This window comes from Carassius carassius, chromosome 41 (genome assembly GCF_963082965.1).
Source record: "Carassius carassius chromosome 41, fCarCar2.1, whole genome shotgun sequence".
Taxonomy (NCBI): domain Eukaryota; kingdom Metazoa; phylum Chordata; class Actinopteri; order Cypriniformes; family Cyprinidae; genus Carassius; species Carassius carassius.
In genome coordinates, this window is record NC_081795.1 from 4567018 (window position 1) to 4591263 (window position 24246).

Sequence of the window (24246 nt, forward strand, 5' to 3'; positions counted from 1 at the left end):
AGAAAGGTAGTTTGAAAGAAAAAGAGTTTGTTTTCACAAATGTAGCTTAGGTGGTTTTTATTTTATCATTATTATTCTTTTTAATTTTTTTTTGGCTGACCCACCTATTTCAGTCAGTAATATGAAGAAAAGAATAATTACATTTTTTTAAATTGCTTTCCTCATATGACAAATACAGACATTCCTAAGCTCCTCCTAACTATATGGTAACACCTGAATTGCGAAATTTAACAGGTGCTAGAGAGAATATAAAACAGGAGAGAGACCTAAAGGGAAGAACAGCAGCATATTAGGTGCTTGTGTACAACATGATCTGGATCATTAGCTTCTTAGCTTTGGTGCCTTTCACTCTGGGTGAGTTTTTGTGAGGATAAAAAATTACAAATTTCAGACATCTACAGTATATATATGCATACTTTTCTAATTTGTTTCTTTATGAACTATGATGATAGGATGTGGTGTGCGTCAATTGATGGTGGGTAACCCGGTCGGTGAAATTGCCAAAAGATCTATAAGCATTAAGGATCAGCCAAGTGTTGTTGGGGGACATGATGCAGGTATTATTCGTGGAAATGAAGCACACCCTTGGCCCTGGCAGGTCTCTATCCAGGTAGTGTTATACGTTTTAATGACACAATATTTGTTTATACTAGTGGATCCATTTCTCAAACTATCCTAGTGGTGGTGGGTTTCATTCTCTGCATAATGATGTACTTGTGAAATTCTTTATATTTGATACAGACATCCAGAGGTGAGCACTTCTGTGGAGGTTCCCTGATAAGCACAAACTGGGTCCTCACTGCTGCCCACTGTTCAGTTCGGTAAGAACCCATCCACCCATCCAGGTGTTTTTATACAAATGATTTTAAGATTTTTATGCCTTTCCCTGTCACTGTCTTTTTAGGTCTGGATATCACTATGTAGTCCTTGGATTGTATGACCGAGGCTCTAATGAACTTGTTAAAGTCAAGAAAATTGCAAAGGTATCATCTTTAATGTGCATTTAAAACAAAGGTTCCAAGCTTTAAATTATACTCCTGTTAAAAAGGCTGCATTTCTTTGACAAATGTAAAAGCAGTAATATTGTGATTTATTTTTTCATTTGAATATACTTGTACGTAATTTATTTCTGTGATAAATCACTGATTTTCAACATCATTACTCTAGTCTTCAATGTCACATGATCCTTCAGAAATCATTCTAATATGCTGATTTGCACTTAAGAAACATTATTATCTTTGTGATCGTTTCTAAGTTAGATGTTTATATGTCTTTACTTTCACTTTTGATCAGTTAAATGCTGAATAAATGTTTAAATTTTTTCCTACATAGGTCATCACACATCCTAACTACAACAAACAGACTGAGCACAACGATATCACACTACTGAAACTGTCCAGTGCAGTAGAGATGACTCCCCGTATCTCTCCTATATGTCTGCCTAGCTCCTTAACTAACATCCTTCCTAGGACTCCTTGTGTCACCACTGGCTGGGGCGTAACTGAAAATGACCGTAAGTCCATTCTTATCACCTGTGTCAAATATAACAGAAAATTTTCAGTTGTGCCTTTGTCTCCCGGATTTACTCAAAACACACACACAGGAAAAAAACAGCAGTTGGTCCTTGCTCAACCATTCAGATACATAATTTCTCATGTTATTCTTTTGCATTTAGCGAATCCTCGATTCCTGCAGCAGGCCACTCTGCCGATAGTGAGTCAGGCTCAGTGTAGGCAGTTCTGGGGTAAGAACACAATCACAGACGCCATGATCTGTGCTGGAGCCTCCGGAGCCTCGTCTTGCGAGGTATATATAAAGACATATGCATGAACATATTTTACACACAAACTATTAATAAAAAAAATCTAATTTAATTAAAATATGTGAAATAGCAGCTCACTGACAGTACAAAAGGGTCCAAACTTGACATGTTAATCACCGATGTCTGTGTGTCCACTGCAGGGTGATTCTGGTGGTCCTCTGATGTGTGAGAGTTCAGGTGTTTGGTACCAAGTGGGCATCGTTTCCTGGGGCCACAAATCCTGCAGCACTGACAGTCCAGTCGCATACACCCGGGTCTCTTACTTTCGAAAATGGATCGATGAAATCATTCGAATGAACTAAAGCACCAGCATGTCTCAGTTTCCCAGGATCTCCGGTGTCTGAACATTTAATCATCTGTCAAGTGATTAAACTGTGTCTTCATAACACTGTTAGACTGCTGCTTTGAATACTGGAAATACATTTAGGTTTTACATTTAAATTATATAGTGTGTTAAACGAATTTCTCAGGAACAAATCCAGCTAAACCAGAAAAGTTTGTTAAGTCATGTCTGTTCATGCAGTTCTGTACTTTGCCTATATTGTTTCAAAAGCTATACGTCATACGATTGCATTGATTGAGAAAATACATTTTACACTTGTCTACTAGTCTGTGTAGTCCTTGAGCATGATCATGGTTCCAATACAAAACCTGTGCAGACTATGAGCATTCCCAGGGTGTCAGCAGGGTATCTTTTGCTGAAAGATTATATGGGGTCAACTTCAGGTTATATATTTACTAGGAATTTCAGTTGATTATTTTTTTTTAAATCTAATTACATGATGTTTCGATTAATTCATCTAATTAATCACAATCGCACAATATATATTTTTTAAAATAAGATTATTTAAAGCAATTTATGTGTTAAATGTGAAATTTATCAAGTAAACATTACAAATTATAGCTTTAGAAATATTTCAATTTGTTCAATATCAAATTGATTGCACATAAACATTTAGGCTACAAAGGCCTAACAGGCTACTGAACATAAAAGAAGATAATTTGAGAAACATCTCTGTATTATTTGTTCTTACAATTAAAGTCATTGGTAACCTAAACAGCTTTGTTACCAACAAAATACCTTTTTTATGTTAGACAAAGAAAGTAGGCTATGTCATTCAGGTTTGACTAAATGATGACAGAATTTTTCAGGTGAACTATCCATTTAAAGTTTAATATATATATATATATATATATATATATATATATTCATTCCCTGTGTGATATCGCTTATCATATCATGATATAAATATGAGACAAAACACATAGAGTGCTATTTTTGTACCAATATCTTGAATTTTAGGGAATAAATGCATTTATGGAGTTATTGATCTACATCATATTTGTAAACAGTCAACTGTATAGACTGTAAGATGACATACAGGTTTGGGGGCGGGGCCAGTGCCTTAACTGCGCTTAAATATTTTAATTGCGTTATTTTTTCATAACTATTTAAGTTAACACGTTAAGTGAAAGCCCTACTATTTACAGGTGAAAGAATAACATCTCAGGTGCCTCATTGCTGAAACTGAAAGCACTCAGTAAAAAAAAATTAACATGTTTCAAAAAAGGTGGAAAGCTGACCTTTTCTTTTTCCTTTTTTTTTTAGTCGGCCCATACGTTTTTGTCAATATTTCAACATACAGTTTTTTCACATGACTGTACTAAATAAGATATGAACGTTCCTGAGCTCTGGGATCTTGCCAGCTGCATGAAAGCACCTTGAAGAATTCCCAGGTTTATCAGACGATGAAGAGAATATAAACCATGGGAGACACAGCAGCAGAACTTAAAGTGCTTGTCTCCACAATGTTCTGGATCATCAGCTGTTTTGCTTTGGTGGCCTCCACTCTGGGTGAGTTTTTACAATATATATATATATATATATATATATGTATGTATGTGTATATATATAACTAAATTTTGATATTATATATTCTTTAGACCAGCAGTTGCAGGTTGTTTATTATTATTATTATTATAAATATCCTTCACTATTTATATTAAAACTATATAGTTTAAATATAAATAGTGAAGCAAATGTATAATACACTACAATATAACAATAAAAAACTAAAATAATAAACATATTAATAACTTACTAATAACTCATAATTCTATGTTTTTGCATGTGTTTATTTTCCTAACCATAGGCTGTGGAGTGCCTGCCATTAAGCCAGTAATCAGCGGCTACAGCAAAATTGTTAATGGACAGAATGCAGTGTCTGGTTCCTGGCCCTGGCAGGTCTCTCTCCAGGTAACTTTTACTAGTCATAAATACACTTTATAATATAAGCTGAGATGCATGGTAAATTTAATATTAACAATGATTTACTCACCACACCCAATGTTCTATCATTTATATTTGATAATGTATGAACCAGCAATCCAATGGCTTCCATTTTTGCGGAGGATCCCTGCTCAACCAGTACTGGGTGGTCACTGCTGCCCACTGCCGTGTCCAGTAAGAACCTCTGACTCGGTTTTCCTTTGTAAACATACCCTGCCTGATTCCTTTCCATGCTTAAATTTCCAACGTTTCCTGTTTCTTCCTCCTATCCTAGGGCTGGATATCACTATGTTATTCTTGGAGAGCATGACCGTGGCTCCAGCGCTGAGTCGGTTCAAGTCAAAAGCATTGCCAAGGTATCAGCTTTAATGATATGAGTTGAGCATCCCTTTAATTTGAGTCACGGTCTGCTGATAACATTGCAGTGGTTCTATGATATCTATGGCAATACCTCAAGAGCCACAGGGTTTTGCCACAGTCAAAAATGTTGGTTGCTTACTACTCAGAACCAGACTACATGACAAATGCTTGCGTCAAACAGACTCTTTTAGCAACTGCATCATGTCTTACTCTTTTTTTCCAGTTTGTAACTAGATTTCTATTGTTTCTGTAAACGTTTCTTAAGCGACATATCATTTAAGTCTATGAAAAACCCTAGTTTTTAGTTTGTTTTATATTTTGTGTTTGAGTTCATTAATATGTTGGGTTTAATAGTTTTCTATAAGAATTACAGTACCATTCAAAAGTTTGGGGTCAGTAGAAAGTTGTTAATATTTTTATTCAGTAGAAGTAACAGTAAGGATATTTATAATATTTCAGTTTCAAATTAATAAATTATTTTGAACGGTCTATTCATTAATGAATCTAAAAGTATTAAAAGTATTAAGCAGCACAATTGTTTCTAATGCTATATAAACTTTTAATTGTCAAATTAAACAGACCATCTACTCTACTCTACATCTAAATCTATAAAGACATCTCATACAGTAAATCAATATTCCTTCCACTTTAGGCCATCACCCATCCTTACTACAACAGTAATACCTTCAACAATGACATCACCCTGCTGAAACTGTCCTCTCCAGCCCAGCTGACATCCCGTGTCTCTCCTGTGTGTCTGGCTTCCTCCTCCACCAGCATCCCCTCTGGCACTCGCTGTGTCACCACTGGATGGGGCAAAACAGGATCTACCTGTAAATTTATCATTATCATTACATTCAAATGACTTCTGCAAGGACAAAAGTGGTTTGATTTTCTTCAATTTGCTTTGTTTTTACAGCAAGTCCTCGTATCCTGCAGCAGACCGCGCTTCCCCTATTGAGTCCTGCTCAGTGCAAGCAATACTGGGGCCAGAACAGAATAACAGACGCCATGATCTGCGCTGGAGCCTCTGGTGTCTCCTCTTGCCAGGTATATGAAGACAGAAGCCTAAATATTTGTATGCATTTATAGAGTGCTTTAGTCCTGATGTGTCTATATGCTTGTCTGTCTACTACAGGGTGATTCTGGTGGTCCTCTGGTGTGTGAGAGCTCAGGTGTTTGGTATCAGGTGGGCATCGTGTCCTGGGGCACCAGCGACTGCAATGTTCGCACCCCAGCCGTCTACGCTCGCGTCTCTTACCTCCGCCAATGGATTGACCAGATTGTCGCCTCCAACTAGAGTTCTGAATCTCTGAACATAATACCAATAAAAGTACTTAAAAAACAAACACATTCCAAACATGGTGCTTAATGAGTCAATCAATTCAAATAAAATCCTTTAAAGGTGCTATAACCAATATACTGCATGTATGAGTTCATGTAAAAAAAAAAAGTGGTTATGGTGATGTAAGGCCGTTTCAGGGAACCATGACCTAAACAAAATCTGTTTGTTAATAACAGAAAACAATATAAGGGTAATAAACACTAAAAATAGCATTGAATAAATGACAGAAAATGCACGCAACTGATAACCATATACATTACTCTTCAAAAGTTGGTTGGTGAGGTTTTCATGTTTTTGAAAGAAGTATTTTATGCTTATCAAGGCTACATTTATTTTGATAAAAAAACTGTTATAACAGTAAAATTTGAAATATTATGATATTATAAAATAACTGTTTTTATCATTATCAGTGTTGAAAATATTTGTGCTGCTCCATATTTTTGTGTATATGAATCATTGTGCCACGATTGGGGTTCCAGTTCTGAATTATTACCATGGTATCAGTCCTAAAGTTATTATAACAAGTAGGCGTTTAAATTCTTTAACGTTTTAGAATTTACTGTCTGCCAACTAGGTTTCTGCCAACTGCTGTTTCATGATTTCTTAAGCTCTGAGACCACGTGACTCTGTGGAAAACATATGTCACACTGAAAAGAGGAACAGACTTTTAAGACATAGACATTTAAGTTGTTTTTCTCCAGACAAGTTCCCTTCTGATGAAGCAGTTTCACTCCCTTCAAATATAGCAAGATGCTTCATGCCAGGTTTGATGTTTGCTGTGACAAATAGAGAAGAACCAATCATATTTTACACCACTGCAGTCAGGCCTGGCATGATGCATATCAAAAGTTTTATATATACCTGTTCAACTGTGTATATAAAAGTAAGGAAGTCGGATGTCCGAGCTAGGAATGATGTCACACCACACAAATTGTACCATGTTCCAGTAGAGAAGCCAGAAAACCAAGACAGACACATCCATTGTTAGCACTACCAGTTGAAAAAAAAACACTTAAAAAGCTGTATTTTGCACAGATAATGCCATAGTATTATGTGCACAAATAAAGGTTGGATTTATTTGAGTTTATTGAGACACAGACAAACATGCTAATAAACAATATACTACTACTGTTTCTCTTCTGCTGATACACTGAGAAGATATATTGGAGTTGTTCAGATTCCCCCGAGATTCTGAGTCTGAACTCTGACTTGGGAGGACATTCCAGTTAAAAGTTCCTTCTGGGAACTAGGAATTTCCAACTTATGAGTACAAATGTAATTCTAAAAATTGGTGTGTACCAATAGTCAAGATGATCTGCTGAAGGTCAAACTGAGCATTAGCACTGGGAAGAAAGGTGATTTCAGGAAACCTGAAATTGGACAAAAGAAAATTGGAAAAAAGGTTGCCTGGCCTGCTAAGTCTTGATATCTGCTCCAATTTTTAGGTAGTGCACTATAGAAAAAGCTGGGTTGAGAACAACCCAAGTTAAATATGGATGTAATGAATTAAAGCTTCCTATTCATCCGGAAGAAGGAGGCGGGAACCGGCGGACAATCAAATCACATTTTAATAATACAAAATAAACACAAAACAGCGCACCAGCCCCTCACGGACAACTGGTGTGCTCAAATAAAAACCAAAACACAACTAAAATCCCAGGCCTGGTCCTCTCTCGTCCTTCACTGTCGTCGCTCCAGTTTTATATCCTTCCATCTCCTTTGTGGGACTCAAGACCGGTGGTGGGTCGCAGGTGTAGCGGATTTCCCAATCACTCCACCGGCCTCACTCGTGTTCCCACATCCCTCGGCCCCACCCCACTCGTCACATACCCCCATCGCCCCTCGCAGGCCGGGGGGTACCCTCGAGACTGCGCTCTACTCCCCCCCCCGGAGACCATAAGAGACTCCCTTACTGAAGAGACACAGTCTTCTCAGGCATGTGCTGGATCTTCGTAATGTTATTGACCATACTACAGTGGAATGCAAGGAGTCTAATTGCAAATGGCCAGGAGCTTAAGAAATACATCGATATGTTAACAGAGAAACCTAATGTAATATGTATTCAGGAAACATGGTTAAAACCACAGTTGGATTTTATAATAAATGGTTATAATATAATTAGAAGAGATCGAGAATATGGCAGAGGAGGAGGAATAGCAACATTTATACAAAATGGGATGAAATATAAGGTAGAACACATAAATAAAGAATATGAATCAATAATAATTAAGGTATGGACTAAAAGAGGGAGTATAGATAATATTAATTATTATAATCCATGTGAAAAATTAAGTCAAATTATTTTAGAAGCTGTTGTAAGTTCTTTGCATGACAAAGTAGTGTGGTGTGGTGATTTTAATTCCTATAATACATTATGGGGAAGTAATAATACTGATGTGAATGGACAGCTAATTGAAGAATTCATTGATGATAATAACTTGGTGTGCATTAATAATGGAGAGGGAACACGATATAACAGTATAAAAAATACAGAGACTGCACTTGACCTAACATTTGTGTCTTCTGTAATGGCAGGGATCACTACATGGAATGTAAACAATGATACTACAATAGGGAGTGATCATTATCCGGTAGTGATTACGGTTGGTACAGAAATATGCTATGAAAAAGAAAAGAGAAGTCCTAGATGGAAGTTGGAAAAGGCAGATCTGGAAGTATTTCGAGTAATTTGTGAAAATAGATGTATGACTCTGCAAGAAGAATCCCAGATGCATGTAAATATATTCAACAGTAAACTAGTTAATGAAATAATTCAGTCGGCTGGACAAACTATACCTAAAACGACAGGAAAAAGACAGGTAAAGAATGTACCTTGGTGGAATGATGGTTGTAAAGCAGCTATAAAAGTAAGGAATAAAGCATTAAAGAAACTTAAAAAGCAGCATTCTATGGATGCTATGATTCAGTATAAAAGAGCCCAGGCAGTAGTAAGGAAAACAATAAAAACACAAAAACGTATTTTTTGGAAGCAGTACTGTGATAGTATTGGAAGAACAGTACATCTGTCAGATGTATGGAATATGATAAGGAAAATGGGGGGGATTAGAAGGAATTATGAGTTACCAGTGATTATAGGGACAGATAAAATGGCTGTCACCAATTTAGATAAGGCTGAACTTTTGGTAGAAACATTTAAAAAAATTCATAGTTCAGATAATCTTTCAAAAGAAGCAAAGCAGTGTAGGAGTAGCACATTAAAGAATTATCTTAATTTGGTGAAGGAAGATGAGATGTCAGATAGTTTATTAGACTTACCTATAAACATGCTTGAATTAAAAAGAGCAATCAAAACTGCTCGGCAGACTACTCCAGGAAGAGACGGAGTGTGTTACAAAATGCTGGCAAACATGACAGATAATACGCTGGAAAAAGTATTAAAATTTTTTAACCTAGTATGGGAAACATGACAACTCCCTTCAATATGGAAACAAGCTATAATAGTACCTATTCTTAAACCTGGGAAAAACCCATCAGATCCTTCTAGTTATAGGCCTATTGCACTAACTTCTCAATTATGTAAAACAATGGAAAGAATAATTACAGAAAGAATAACGTATTTTTTAGAGAGTAAAAATCTGCTGTCCCCTTATCAGAGTGGATTCCGTAAGGGACGGAATACAATGGCCTCTATATTATGTCTAGAATCAGACATTAGAAAAGCACAGGCAAACAAAGAAGTAGTGGTAGCTATCTTCTTTGATGTGGAAAAGGCATACGATATGCTCTGGAAAGAAGGATTATTAATTAAGTTAAAGTCTTTAGGAATTGGTGGTAGAGCATGTAACTGGGTTCAGAACTTTTTATTTGACAGAAAAATACAAGTTAAAGTAGGTGAAGAATATTCTAGAATGTATACAGTAGAGAATGGAACACCACAGGGTAGTGTATGCAGCCCATTATTATTCAACATAATGATTAATGGCATATTTTCACAAGTTGAACATAACATTGGAAAATCTTTATATGCAGATGATGGGGCTTTGTGGATAAGAGGTCGCAATATAAAATATGTTCATAAAAAAATGCAAAATGCGATAGAGGAAGTTGAAAAGTGGGCTAATAAATGGGGGTTTAAATTATCTGTATCAAAAACACAGGTCATTTGTTTTTCAAGGTGGCTCAAAAGCATACCCCTCTCTTTGAAATTATATGGGAATCCTCTGGAGCAAGTAAAATTTATAAGGTTTCTTGGAGTTTGGTTCGATGAAAAACTCACATGGAAAATTCATTTGGATAAAATTAAGAATAAGTGCAAAAATATTATTAATATTCTTCTGTGTTTATCAGGACAGGAGTGGGGAGCTAGTAGGGCATCCCTACTAAGTATATACTGGGCACTCATGAGATCTGTGTTTGATTATGGATGCATTGCCTATATGTCAGCAGCAGAAACAAACCTCAAACAATTAGATGTATTGCAAGCACAAGCCCAAAGAATCTGCAGTGGATCATTTAAATCATCACCGGTATCAGCTATGCAGGTGGAGATGGGAGAAATACCGTTAGGTATAAGACGAATGAAGTTAATGTTGCATATTGGGTCAATATCCAGGGACAAAGTGTTTCACATCCTGTAAAAAGTGTACTGACAGATTGTTGGGAACATAATGAAACTAATTTTATGAGTTTTGGGTGGATAGGTGATGCAAAGGCGAGGAATATAGGATTAAATCAATTACAGTATAGCAACACGGTCTCAATATCCTCCATCCCTCCTTGGTTATTCCCCTTGCCAACTGTTGACCTCAGTATACAACAGGAAATAAAGGATCAATCCAAGCAAACTCCAGTGTGGTATATAGTGCGGAATTATTTTGAGAGGCATTTCCAAGATTCAGTGTTTTTGTTTACGGATGGATCAAAAGACCCGAAGACAGGATATGCAGGTGCAGCCGTGTATATTCCAATGAATGATTCTTACATTAAGAAAAGAGTTTCTAACCATTTATCAGTTTATGCTACAGAACTATTGGCAATTTTAATGGCCCTGCAGTGGACAGAAGAAAAGCGAATGAATAACATAGTTATTGCATTTGATAGCTACTCGGCACTGGAAAGCATAAAATCTGGCAGATCGTCTTTTAGGATGGATATAATCAATGAAATATTCCATAAATTGTATAACATAAAGCTTATGGGTATATCAATTCAATTTATTTGGGTTCCTGCTCATGTTGGTGTAGTGGGTAATGAGAAGGTAGATATTTTGGCTAAACAATCTTTAAAGTTAAAGCAGATAGATTTACAAGTTCCATTAAGTAAAGCAGAAGCTAAAGTGTTCATTAGGAAATATGTACAATCGATATGGCAGGTACACTGGGATGGTATTGAAACAGGAAGACACTTATATAATATTCAACAACAAGTTGGTGCTGGGAGGAGAGAGAGCAGGAACAGAATTGAAGAGAATATTATAACCCGTCTGAGAATAGGTCACACAGGATTGAATAGCACATTGTTTAAAATTGGCAAGCACCCTACAGGGGAATGTAATCACTGTAGTCAGCAAGAGACAGTTGAACATGTAATACTTCACTGCAGGAAATACAACAATGAAAGACGTCATTTTATTCAGTCACTAATTAAAGCTGAGCATAAAGATTTTTCTATAATAGGTATACTAAAGGAAAAAGCTATATATGATAGTATTATTAAGTTTATTAAAGAAACGAAATTAAGTAAAATAATTTAGGTTTTTTTTTTTTTTTATGTGTTGTTTTGTTTTGTTTCCTCATGTCGCATTATGTCAATCCTATAAGCATGTATCCTGTCCACACTCCAGTCCAGTCGGTGGCGGTAATGCACCTTTAAGTTGGTTTCCCAACTGCCAATAAACAACAAAGAAGAAGAAGAAGAAGAAGAAGTACCTCCCCCCCCTCCCTCCGGGGGGGACCCCTCACGGAGACCTGCGGGAACCTGGGGGTAGGACAGACGAGGCGAGAGAAATGGAGATGGAAGGAGGAGCGACAGAGACGAGAGAGGGGAGAGAGGAAAAAAAAAAAAAAAAAATTCCGGTTCCCCGACGCACTGCTGCTCGGCCCTCCACCGGCTGGGTGATCTCCTCCGCGGTGCCTGGCGGTGGCACTGGACGGCCCTCGGCGAACGGCACGACACTCCTCCGCCACCCGGTGGACGGCGACGGCTCCTCCGGTTTTGGGCAGCCGACAGGAGTCCCCCGTTCCCTGCTCCTCCGGATTCCTTCACGGAGGCAGCAGGCTCCGGCCCCCTGGCGAACGGCGCCGACTCCTCCGCTCCCTCACGGACGGCAGCCGTCCCTCCATATCGTGGGCGGTCGGCAGCGAGCTCGCCCGTCCCCGGCAACTCACTCCAGTTTACCGCCTCGAGCGTCCATGGCGGCATCCTCCTCGCCAGCTCTGTGGCACCGCGGATTCACCACAGCGGCGAGGGATCTTCAGCAGCGCGTCCCTCCTTCTCCCGGGCTTCGGCACCACTGTAATGATAAAAACCTTCCTAGTCATTGGGAAGAAGGAGGCGGGAACCAGCGAACAATCAAATAACATTTTAATAACTCCAAAATAAACACAAAACAGCGCACCAGCCCCTCACGGACGACTGGTGCGCGCAAATAAAAACCACAACACAACTAAAAGCCCAGGCCTGGTCCTCTCTCGTCCTTCACTGTCGTCGCTCCAGTTTTATATCCTTCCATCTCCTCTGTGGGACTCAAGACCGGTGGCGGGTCGCAGGTGTAGTGGATTTCCCAATCACTCCACCGGCCTCACTCATGTTCCCCGATCCCTCGGCCCCGCCCCACTCGTCACAATGGACAAATCCAGCGATGAGGTTGTTGTGACCAACCTGCTGGGCAGTTTTATTTAACTCAGCTATTGTTTAAAAATTACTTTATGGCTGGCTTACAATGAACCCAAAATCAGACATATAATTAGTAGAGGCATCAGCAATAATCAAAAGGTGAATATTTATGAATAAGCTAGTTAATAAATGTTAATTATTTAATTATTATTTGTTAACCGTATTAATAAATATTAATTTCCAACATATTATGGGTTAATTTTAAACCAGCCATATATTATTTTTTAAACAACAGTTGAGCTAAGACTACACAGCAGGTTGGGTTAAACATTTAACCCTATCACTGGGTTTGTCCAAAATTAACTCAACTTAACCCAGCATTTTTTAGAGTGTAAGGTCAGAATTTGGAATAAACAACATGAAAGCATGGATCCATTGTGCCCTGTATCAATGGTTCAGGCTGCTGGTGGCAGGGACGTGCACAGATATTTTGAGGGACAGGGGCTCAACTGGAAAAAAGGACACTTATTAACATTTTTTAAACAAAATGTTAAATGTATTAGGGGTTTCAAGTTTCATTTATTGCAGGAATATATGGCCTCTCGGCCCATAGTTCCACAGATGTCATGACATGGCAGATAGTCTCTTGTTTCCATTCCTTGATATATATACAGTGCTAATCGCCATGCATTCTCAGAATCACAAATCACAAAAGTGCTTCTCATCTTCGATCACAGAAATATTTGTTAAATTACAATAATGACAGATTCTTTCTGCAACTGGTGTATTACTCCATCCGCCCGTTTCTATAGCTAGCTGATGGCTTGAATATCTGAACAAGAATAATGATCGTACCAGTTGCGTGTTATACACAGACGTAATGTACCTCTCTTGTATTAACAAAGACTTGCATTGTGACGATATGTTTAGTTTGTTATTTTCTAAAACTGATGCATACCGTATATATAAAAGAACAGATACTTTAAATGTGAAATTGAAACTGTCAGTAGCTGGCAGCAAGTCACTGTTAATAAGTGAGTCATTGCGAATAATTTAAATGGTTGATTCCCATGGGAAAAGGGGTGTGAACAGGCCTTTGAAAGAAAGAGCGCCAAATACCAAGACCTGCTGCACGACTGTAGGGGGAAAGGATGGCAGGCTTGACTGTTCCCAATCAAGGTCGGCTGTAGAGGATTCCCTGCTCAGTCGGTGTGGAGAATGCTCACAGCCATTGGAATAACAGGGAAGTAGAGGAAGGCAGCAGCTCGCAGGATGGGGGAGGCAGCGGAAGGAGCCTCTTGCTGGTTATGGAGCAGGAGGGAGGAGTTGAGCTGGAAGCCAGGAGGGGAAGATGGGCAGTGACTTGGCCACCACTGCTGACCCATCAATCAGAAAGGTGTTGCAGATAAGGTTCGAAACACCCAATGAACGATGGGTACCACCTGATGACATCAACCCCTCCTGGCCAAGACTATATTCACTTAAGGTGAATGAAAGGGAGAAGCATTTTCGGATGTATTTGTAATTCAGGAACATAACACCATAATGTTACTCAGAGACACAAATTGGAATTATATTTGTTGGCGAAATAGAGCAAAAAACGTCAATATTGTGTCTAAAACGTAAGAACTGCCGTATAAAATGAATAGACCTATCACATTTGTAATCATGCTGCTTTTTGGTAGAAAAAAACATCAGTCTTGTTGTGATGCTGATTAACTATATGAAATGATATACATAATATATATATATTTCTGCCCCCATATCATGAATTTTCTGATCATTCTAAATGCATTTTAAAAAACTAAATCATGCTGTGAAAGAACGTGCACTGGTCTAACCTTACTTCCTATTGCCTTAAACTTTGGCTAACTTGCATGGTAGCTAGGTTGCAAGACAAATTGACTAAATTTGCCTTTTGTTTTTTGGATAATTAGCTGGAATTTTGAGGCACATGCAGGTTGGTCTTTTGTTCATCACTCACTTCCACAACACGACAAACACAACTGGAAAGGAACATTTAAAAAGTGACATATATACTGAAAGAAAAAAGGAAGGTGCTAGAGCCCTCTTTGATGTCTATGCGTGCATTTGTCTAGCTGGTGTTTATGGTGTGGGGGATATTTTTTTGTCAATCTATGCAGTTTTTCTTAGTAGATCAACCACAACATGCCCACAAAGTTCACAAAGTTCACATACAACCTCCTCATTCCACCCACGCGATTTTCATGTAAGTAGAGGAGATCTTGTTTCCAGCTGTTAATTGTTTGACCAAGTTGTAAGCATTCACAATAAAAACCAAGATACAGAAAATAGGTAAGAGTCTTATCTGTGCAGTATGGTTTAATATGGTTATTTTTATTATTATTAATAATAATAATATAGCAAAATTAATTACTCTTTTAGACACATTCAGTAACCTTTTTTGCAACCTTAAATTTAGGTCAGTGTATAAAACCATATAAATGGTTATGGTAAAGACTAACCCTAAATTACTAAAATAGACACTTAAATGATAACCATTGCCACAATTAAAAGAAATGCTGGGTTGTTTCAACCTAACTTTGGGTCAAATATGGACTAACCCAACCTTTGGGTAAAAAAATTATGGTAAAAATTTTACTGTTGGGTTAGTCCATATTTGACCCAATGTTGGATTTAAACAACCTAGCATTTTTTAAAATACAGCTATTAGGTCACCGAGGTCCGGACCTCATGTAAAAATTTAATTTGCTCTTTCGGTGAATAATTGGCTGTTTAAAACTCCTCTTATGTGTGTCTCCATGTATAAGTCGGTTTGCAAGAATGATTAGCATCCATGATATAAAAATGATTGCTGAGAGAAGCTGGCGGAGTGAACTAGGTTTGAGAGTTGTGAGGACGTGGGCACCAGATCCAGCTATTATAGGTGTCTTTGGATTTGTCTTTTCCACTTAATTTGGCATTTTATAAAGTTAATAAAGTGAGAATGTACAGTGTGGTTTAGCGATTAACTTTATCTTATTTTATTTACAAAAGTTTAACTAATGTCGGTTTATTTTTTTTAATTTTTTTTAGTTGTTGTTGTTGTTTAGCAATATCTGGCAACACTGCATCACCTGCAAACTGACAGTAATAAAAAAAAAACAAAAAAAAAAAAAACACACAGATAGATTATAGGTGACAGGATACCACATTTGGTAAGGCAGATGAAAAAAAACAACATGATATTATCTGTCAGAAACGTTATCAACGTTATCAAAAACAGCAGCATAACACTAGCAGCTACACAGATCAGTAGAACAAGTAGGTTACAGAAGGAAAGGAACTATGCAAAGACAAACCATGAAGAAGTCTATGCTGTTTCATTTAGTATAGTAGTTACATTTTCACAAAGTCATGCAAAAAACATTCATAAGAGCAATAGACAAAGTTATCATCTTGCAATGGTTATTCATGAAAACTATAACAGTAACAAATATTACAGTTCCTTTTTTTACTACAGTTAAAAGGGAAATAAATGCAAATGTTTGTTTGTTTGTTTTCTTGTAAGGGGTTTAAATATTGCTGACCCACTTTGGCCATTCAGGTGGGATTCAGCTAAAGTCGGTCGACCTTTAAGATTCAGTAATTCTACTCAAATTCATTCAATAAATTAACATTCACTGGTTATTCTATAGTTGACATGTATAATTAACTTTTTAGAAAACAATGACACTCCGGTCAGGAAATTCAAGTTAGAGATGGAAGAAAGGTAGAATAAAAAGGAAGACATTTGAAGGGAATGTGAACGACTCTTTGTCTCCGAGCATGGTGTTTTGCATATGTAACTGGATTGGGTCTTCATGATTAGAAACACTATTAGAACACTAAGATGTTGCATAGGTATCAACATACAGTATAATATACACTCTCATTTAGTAGATTCCAAACATGCTGTGGGGTCATATTAAATATGCATTCTATAATAAGCTTGCATAAAACAGCATACAATACAAAAGACAGTATACAAGACCTGGGGATATGCATGATATAGGAAGGTCATAAAAAGGTTTGTCTATGAATTAATTGTAGAGAGTCCATTTTTATGGGAATTATGTGTTTTTCTATGGGGAAATGTAGTGAGAGTTGCTCTGCCTGCAATTCTTTGAACAATAAAACTAGCGTTATCACTATCAGATGATTTTTCTTTGGTTGAAATGGAACCTGAGGCCTATATCCTTTTTGAGGTGTTAGTTGCATTTTGGGGAAAAGGTCCAAAGATCCTCATAGTTGGCTTATTGGTTGGGTGAGGGGTGTTATGTCTCTGATCTCTTGTCAGGTGCTCTAACCTCATCATTATAGGAGAAAATTTAGACCTGTTGAACTGGCAAATGGAGGTTTCAAAAAGTATTGAATAAAAGGGTGCCATTAATTGTGGCCAATGTGTATTAGAGAAAAACATTTTATTTCATAATGATATTTCCCCCCATTTTAAATTCTTATTATCCAATGAAAGGATACATTTTTGTGAATTTTTAAATAAAAGTTCAAAAGGATTAACAATGCAGATGAATTTTCAAAGCCTTCTTTGATCATATTTACCAAGGGTGCCGATATTTTTGGCCACGACTGTATATATGCACGATGAAACTAGAAAATACACTACTATTTATGCTCTAGTGGACTGTGGACCTGAACTCTTTTGTGAGCATTCAAGAATGAGTCATTGATTCAACAAACTTTGTGTTCCAGAGTTCAAAGTTAGAACACTTAGAACACTTTAAACAATAACAAAATTTAATTCTTGAAAGCAACTTATTAAAGATATGTATGATGTTTAATGATATTAAACCTCGCTCTGGCCATCAATCACCTCACCTGTCCTCAGGTCTTAGGCAGGGGCATATAACTTTTTTTCTGAATACAAACCAGGTTTTTACTTGTATTATCATAATACAAATACTTGTATCCATACCATGCGACTTACTATGACTATTAGTGAACCATATGGAGCCATTAAGGTGTTTTTAGTCCATTTTGAATATGATTAGATGAAAAACTGGCCTGAACGACTTAAAAGCTCACCCCTTTCATAGGTCCACATTTATTAATTTAACAGATGCTTTTATCCAAATTGAGTTACAAACAAGGAGAAAGAAAAAGGCATCTAGATGGCGCTATCTGTGCTGCTTTTAAATATTCAAAAAGAAAGATAAAACTACTGAATATTATAAATAAATGTGGTCAGTCAAATTTGCATTTCAGGCTCAAAACACCAGTGCCAAAATGCAGAATGAATTATCTACTGTCCCTTTCGTTTTTGTTTGCTGTTGTTATAAGTATTTTTTATTTATTCATTCATTTTTGTATTATTGTGTTAATAAACAGTTATAATCATGTTTGTGTTCTGGATTCCCTTTGAAGACTTTTTCCTTTGAAAGCTGATATTAAAAATTGCTTTCTACAGAAGCATAGTTCCCTTGTTGCATCATCACTCCTCCCCGCTCTCTCTTTCAATAAGTAAAGGGGAACTAACCACCAATTGTTCATGCAAAGACGCTGTTGGGAGCTTTGATAACACACTTGAAGGAAGAACAGACGGGAAGGGTACCCAACTAAAAATGGGTAAGAACCTTTATCTATGCAATATTCCTGTTTGATACACTTTTTAAACCTATAAAGCAGGCAAATTTAGGTTTTACTGAGACAGATGTGATGCTCTTTAAAAAAAGAACCGGCCGATGTGGGCATTTTATGTTTGTTTTAATGCTGTGTTTTTTTTTTTTTGCATGAATCTTTTGATCCCTCCAACCCTTTGGTTGGGTTTCTTTATCTCAAATACTTCTGAATGGTTGATTTGATCAAGATTAAGCAGCATTCAGACTTCAATGGAGTTGAAAGCTTAGACTCTAATCCAACCGACATCTAAAAACCACCTCATCATCTTTACCTGTTGTTGTTCCTTAATGTAAAACCCTATTTTAAGATGAAATGACAAACAAAATATTTAAAATGATAGTTTCTGAAAATTTTGTAACATGCAGTGTGTGCCATGCAAGGCAGTAGCGGTTAAAAAGTTAAATGTCATACAGGATGCAACATTTGGCAACTGTATTAATGCAAAAACGATTTGCTTACATGCAAAACTGGCTGCAAGCAGTATTGCACTCAGAACATCAATAAAATATTGTTTATAAGTTAGAGTCTTGCCTGTTCTATACTGGCTAGTGTTTTGTGGTCTTACAGTTAATGTAAATTGTGCAGCAAGATTTTGCTGACAGTCTTTTTAATCTAACATCTGTAATTTAAACTGTAGACAGCAAAATTATTAAAATAATAATAATAATAATACTTATGTTGGGTTAAAAGTGGAAGATTTAAGAAAAAGTATAATTTTGTTTTAGAACAAAATAATTTACAAAATAAACTATGTATTTTACCTGTAATATAATAAAATAGGACATGATGCCCCCTGGTGTAAGAATGAGTATCTCCTCGTATTATAACCTCTCAATTTGCAAACATTTGTTCCCCATCATTTTGACAAATAGATGATTTTATCTTGAGCATGGTTTACAGTGACTGGAAATGTGTAAAATTTCTGAACAATAATAAAGTGTTAAACTGAACAATAATAAGATTCATACAAAAAATCAAAGCTGTAATAATAATAATAATAATAAAATGAAAACATATTTTGAAGACATACAACAGCTTTATGCAGAAATTAAAATCATTACTAACATTTTATTTCCTTCCAGTGAGCTGTTGACAATGGTAGCTTGTTTCTGCCACAGGATAAAAAAAAAAAAAAAAGAAAAAAGAAATGAAAAAGGGAATTGCAACTTTATCGCACATTTCTGGCTTTTGTACTTCGGAATATTGAGAACAAAATACAAAATTGTGAGATATAAACTGAGAATTGTAAAATCACAATTCTATGAAAAAAAAAAGTTAGAATTGCGAGACGTCAACAAATTCAGAGAAAAAAGGTCAGTTTTGTAAAATAAGAAGATCTTTTTTTTTTAGATAATATATTAGATTGCAATTGCATTATTTTTCAGTCCGCGGCAGAAAAATTACAAGATGTAATCTCACAATTTTGTTTTTATACCATTCAGTCCTGAGTTTATATCTCACAATTATATATCTTGAAAATTCTGATTTCTTTCTCAGAATTGCAAGAAAAACAAGTCAACAAACAAATTGTGAGATTAAAAAGTAGCAATTATTTTTATTTTATTTGTTGGCAGTAATGGGCCTCCATAGTTAACCACTAACAGGATGACTGAGTGAGCTCAATGAGTTGAACTTGAAAACTATATCAGTTGAATTTGTCAACAAATCATTCTAGTAGACTACATTTTTAGTTCAAAACTCAAAGGAAAGAATCAGAAATGTTACTTCTCTCATAAACCATTGTCTTTCTCTTGTCTCTGTGTAGCGAACAACAGTTCAGGATGTGAAAATATCACTGGTCCACAGTTGAACAACTCAGAGTTTTCAAGCATGGAAATCTTCAATATATTCATATACTTTGTCGTCTTTGCTCTGGGTTTTGTTGGAAATGGGCTTGTCATATATGTGACTGGCTACAAAATGAAGACGACCGTCAACTCCATTTGGTTTCTCAGCTTGGCTATTGCAGACTTCATCTTCATCTTAATCCTCATCCTCTACATTGTTCATGCCTTTAACAAGAAGTTTTGGCCCTTTGGTGACTTCATGTGCAAGTTTGCTAACTTTGTGACGGTGCTAAACATGTTTGCAAGCATTTTTTTGCTCACTGCCATCAGTCTGGACCGATGCCTGTCCACCTGGGTGATTGTTTGGGCTCAAAACAAACGAACTCTGGTCAAAGCCAGGATCATTTGTACTCTCATGTGGGTTTTAGCCATTTGCTGCAGCATCCCATTTGTCATGTGCCGCTCAGGAGAGAATAACAAATGTGCCTATGTTTGCGATATAAGCATCACAAAGTCTCTGTTCATATACAGGTTTATAGTGGGCTTCCTCATCCCCTTTCTGATCATTGCATCTTCATACATTGCTATCGGAGTGCGGGCCAAACGTCTCAAAAGAGGAAAGAAGCTAAAGCCTTTCCGGGTCATTATATCTGTGATCCTGGCCTTTTTCATATGCTGGTTTCCTTTTCATGTTCAACAACTGTCTCTCGTAATTGCAAACGAAAATGGGTGGAAGGACACTGAAAAAGTAATCAGTCAAATAGCTCCATTTGTTAGCTGCCTGGTTCATCTCAACAGCTGTCTGAACCCCATTCTCTATGTGTTCATGTGCGAGGAGTTTAAAATGAAGCTTAAACAGTCTCTGCTGCTGGTGCTGGAGACGGCTTTTGCTGAAGATCATCTGTCTTTCCGAACATCTCGCGCTTCCACATGTTCACGCCTCTCAGAATCACAAGGTCTCAAGCAGAATAATGACACAACCATCTCATCATGCAGCAGCGGCCAGGACAGCAAGACTTGCTGTTAGAAAAGCAGTCTCAGAGATATTCATTCCCCATGTTAGACTGAAGTGATCTGAGAAAGTGTATTAGCAAGCTCTTGCCGCATGACGTTGATGGTTGTTGATGCCTGCCATCTCATTCCAGAGGTTCAAAACCATATTGTTTCAAAGACAGTCTGAAGGTTTAAATGTTGCAATTTATGTGCCATCATTGTCATCAAACTAAAAACAATGACTTTTCATTGTTGACCCTGACATGCCCCCATTTTCCACTGGCTGGAAAAACTGATAGCCACGCCCCAAACTCACACCATTGGTCAGGACAGTGTTGCTGCTTCTAGTTTGGTTGAAAATTGTTTGTGTTGTTTATGCTTTTAATGGAAAGCCTACAAATGATTTATTTTATACTTGACTTTGACTTATTAAAGTGGCTTTGTAGAAATATTTTAACATTATAAAATATGGGGAAGTCGTGGCCTGGTGGTTAGAGAATCGGACTCCCAATCGAAGGGTTGCGGGTTCGAGTCCCGGGCCGGGAGGAATTGTGGGTGGGGGGAGTGCATGTACAGTTCTCTCACCACCCTCAATACCACGACTGAGGTGCCCTTGAGCAAGGCACCGAACCCCCAACTGCTCCCCGGGCGCCGCAGCATAAAAAATGGCTGCCCACTGCTCCGGGTGTGTGCTCACAGTGTGTGTGTGTGCACTTCGGATGGGTTAAATGCAGAGCACAAATTCTGAGTATGGGTCACCATACTTGGCCGAATGTCACTTCACTTCACTCACTCAAGATATCTCAGTTTTACATAATCTTGTCACTGACTTGTTTTACAGAAATGTTTAGCCACATTGTAATACTGTTAATAAAAAGCTCTAATATATTTTGCTAACGTGTATTTAATAAACAAAACTGAATATATTCTGTCTGAAACATTCGGTCTTACTCAGTTTTTTATGAATACAATTTGTATGCTAATTCTGCCTGACCTTTATTAGACATAAAACACAGTCACAACATTAAACCTATACCGTATATACATATATATCTGTCTTTCTGTCACTGTCTATACCAGCCCTGCGCCAAAAGCACTATTACAGAGGCTGACGTGTGTGTGTGTAATCAAATCAATAATGCATTGAGCAGATGACATTAATAAAATACTTTTCCTTTTATGGCGAGTGCAGCTAAAGCAGGCGTTGAAAGCAATGTGTGGAGGAAAATAGAAACTAAATAGAGGATGCTATCTTACAATTGATTAAGGGGACATATATATCTTAATTGGAGGGCAGCTAACATGAAGAACTCATATTGAAATGTGAGATATTCATTATAATTAAATCCATAATAAGTCACGACAACACGTGGTATAAAATGGCGTGATTTACTGAGAATGAGCTGAACATCTAAATGCCCCACTAATGCATTTTTGGATAAATGGATTTTTTCATTACAAAGTGACCTTGGACAGACTCCAGAAAGCATCACTTCTCCAAATTATTTCTATGTTTCCTGTCAATATGAATAAGTCATAATCTCTTACCGTTAAGAAGATATTTAACCAAATGTTAGGAACCAGTAGTGACTAGTCCAATCAACTCACAGTACTATCCAGAAAACCGGTAAGGTTAATGACCTTTTATTTAAAGCTCTTTTTAATTTAAATATTTCGCAGGTTTAACATTTCTTGCAATATCTTTTTATTAATTTATCAACTTTTTATTATTTTGGTTTTGTTAAAGAGTTTGTTTTGTTTCTAAGCTTCTTTAGTTTTCAAACATTTATTTCCTTGATGCTTTGCAAATTAATTAAATTGGTTATAATTTATGCCTTTAACAGCCCTTAACCATCACTTGAAGCACCTTATGTTGAAAATTAATCAGATTTAAGCTGAAATTTTGATTATGTTTAGTTACAGAAAGAGATTTTGGTTAATAATTTTTGTGTATATTCTTTCAGCCTCTTCAACAAATAAAGAGCGAAATGAGTAAGTGACAGTTTTTCTGACTACAATGACATAGCAGTTGCATTAAACAACATTGTGAAAGCTTCTTTAGCAATCTTTCAAATTTTCTCAGAAATATCTAGATAAACAATGAATATGCATACTGGATTTTTTTTTTTTTTTTTTGTCTAGGCCGTCCACACAAGAAGTTTTTTTCCTTCTTGCCTTTTAAACAAATCTCTATCCACTTGAAAGCGCAACAGCATGCTATAAAGCTCTGTCAAGAGCAAGCCAACAGGTGGTGATATTAATCTCAACCTTAAAGCCATGTTGGCCAATCAGAAGCCTGAAAAAGTTTCCAGTAGATGGTGCATGCTCTGACATCACAAGCCAAAATGTCCAGTTTCATTGTCCACACAATAACACTGCAACCAGAGTTTGTGAAAATCTTTACCCTTGCAGGAGTTTAAAAAAATGTTGGGTTTCAGTGAACTGGTGCTGTGTTTATGCCAAACCGCATAGAATAGGCTGCGGTTTTGAAAATACCCGCATTCATGTGGACAGGGCCTTAGCTTCTGTTTTCATGGACTTCTAATTTGTTTTTATTTGTTTTTATTAGTTCCTATTGTCTTGATTGTATTTTTAACCAGCTTTCGTCTTTGGTCTGACCATAACAGTTTCTAGCTATTAATTTTATTATTTGTTTTTTTTCTTTAGACCAAACCTTACCCCCATCAACCAACAGCACAGCTGCCACAGTGAAATACTTGAAGAACATCAATATTTTCCTCCACTGTATAATATGTGTTCTTGGTGTTGCTGGCAATGGAATGGTAATCTACATCGCAGGCCTCAAAATGAAAAGGACGGTCAATACCATCTGGTTTCTGAACCTGGCAGTAGCTGATTTCCTGTTTTCATTTTTCTTGATCTTTAATATAATTTACGAATATCATGATTTGGATTGGCCTTTTGGTGACTTTGGGTGCAAGTTGAGTAGCCTGGTGACTGTGCTGAATATGTTTGCCAGCACATTCCTGCTGACAGTCAGTGTTGTGCCAGTTCATACTTAAAAAGAACTAGCTCTAGTTCAGTTCACACAGATGATAATGAACTAGTTCATGTTCATAGTTCATTTTTTTTTAAAAATGAACTAAGTTCACATATCTAAAAACTAACTAGTTCACGTTCATTTGTTAAATTCTTTTTCGGCCACTATCTTACTCAATAGAACCTTTACCATCCATTACCAGCTGCAAATCAC

The 24246-nt window shown here is 36.9% G+C and overlaps 3 protein-coding genes and 1 long non-coding RNA gene across 4 annotated transcripts; all 4 read left to right on the forward strand.

Annotated features, from left to right (window-relative positions):
- Positions 1-105: 105 nt before the first annotated feature.
- Positions 106-2225, forward strand: LOC132123483 (chymotrypsin B-like). The gene is made up of 7 exons (XM_059534112.1): positions 106-354; positions 453-610; positions 742-821; positions 905-983; positions 1333-1513; positions 1676-1806; positions 1963-2225. Exons 1-7 carry the CDS (start codon positions 309-311, stop codon positions 2122-2124), a joined length of 837 nt encoding a protein of 278 aa, XP_059390095.1. The 5' UTR covers positions 106-308; the 3' UTR covers positions 2125-2225.
- Positions 2226-3576: 1351 nt separating this feature from the next.
- LOC132123484 (chymotrypsin-like protease CTRL-1) lies at positions 3577-5823 on the forward strand. Its single transcript, XM_059534113.1, has 7 exons — positions 3577-3677; positions 3976-4079; positions 4207-4286; positions 4387-4468; positions 5125-5305; positions 5392-5522; positions 5611-5823. Exons 1-7 carry the CDS (start codon positions 3590-3592, stop codon positions 5770-5772), a joined length of 828 nt encoding a protein of 275 aa, XP_059390096.1. The 5' UTR covers positions 3577-3589; the 3' UTR covers positions 5773-5823.
- A 14097-nt stretch (positions 5824-19920) lies between these two features.
- LOC132123171 (C3a anaphylatoxin chemotactic receptor-like) lies at positions 19921-21496 on the forward strand (the record flags this gene model as incomplete). The annotated part of the gene is made up of 1 exon (XM_059533733.1): positions 19921-21496. A coding segment is annotated over one exon (1146 nt), but the record flags the coding sequence as incomplete, so codon positions are not given.
- A 371-nt stretch (positions 21497-21867) lies between these two features.
- Positions 21868-24024, forward strand: LOC132123172 (uncharacterized). The gene is made up of 3 exons (XR_009426465.1): positions 21868-22659; positions 22997-23024; positions 23700-24024. It is a non-coding gene; the product is annotated as an uncharacterized LOC132123172 (long non-coding RNA).
- Positions 24025-24246: the final 222 nt, after the last annotated feature.

Bases quoted from the DNA above. Each gene is read 5' to 3' on its own strand.
- LOC132123483 (XM_059534112.1), top strand. From the start codon at position 309: ATGATCTGGATCATTAGCTTCTTAGCTTTGGTGCCTTTCACTCTGG. The intron at 611-741 runs GTAGTGTTATAC...TATTTGATACAG, and splicing joins CCTGGCAGGTCTCTATCCAG to ACATCCAGAGGTGAGCACTT. The intron at 1,807-1,962 runs GTATATATAAAG...TGTCCACTGCAG, and splicing joins CCGGAGCCTCGTCTTGCGAG to GGTGATTCTGGTGGTCCTCT.
- LOC132123484 (XM_059534113.1), top strand. From the start codon at position 3,590: ATGGGAGACACAGCAGCAGAACTTAAAGTGCTTGTCTCCACAATGTTC. The intron at 4,080-4,206 runs GTAACTTTTACT...TGTATGAACCAG, and splicing joins CCTGGCAGGTCTCTCTCCAG to CAATCCAATGGCTTCCATTT. The intron at 5,306-5,391 runs GTAAATTTATCA...TTGTTTTTACAG, and splicing joins GGGCAAAACAGGATCTACCT to CAAGTCCTCGTATCCTGCAG.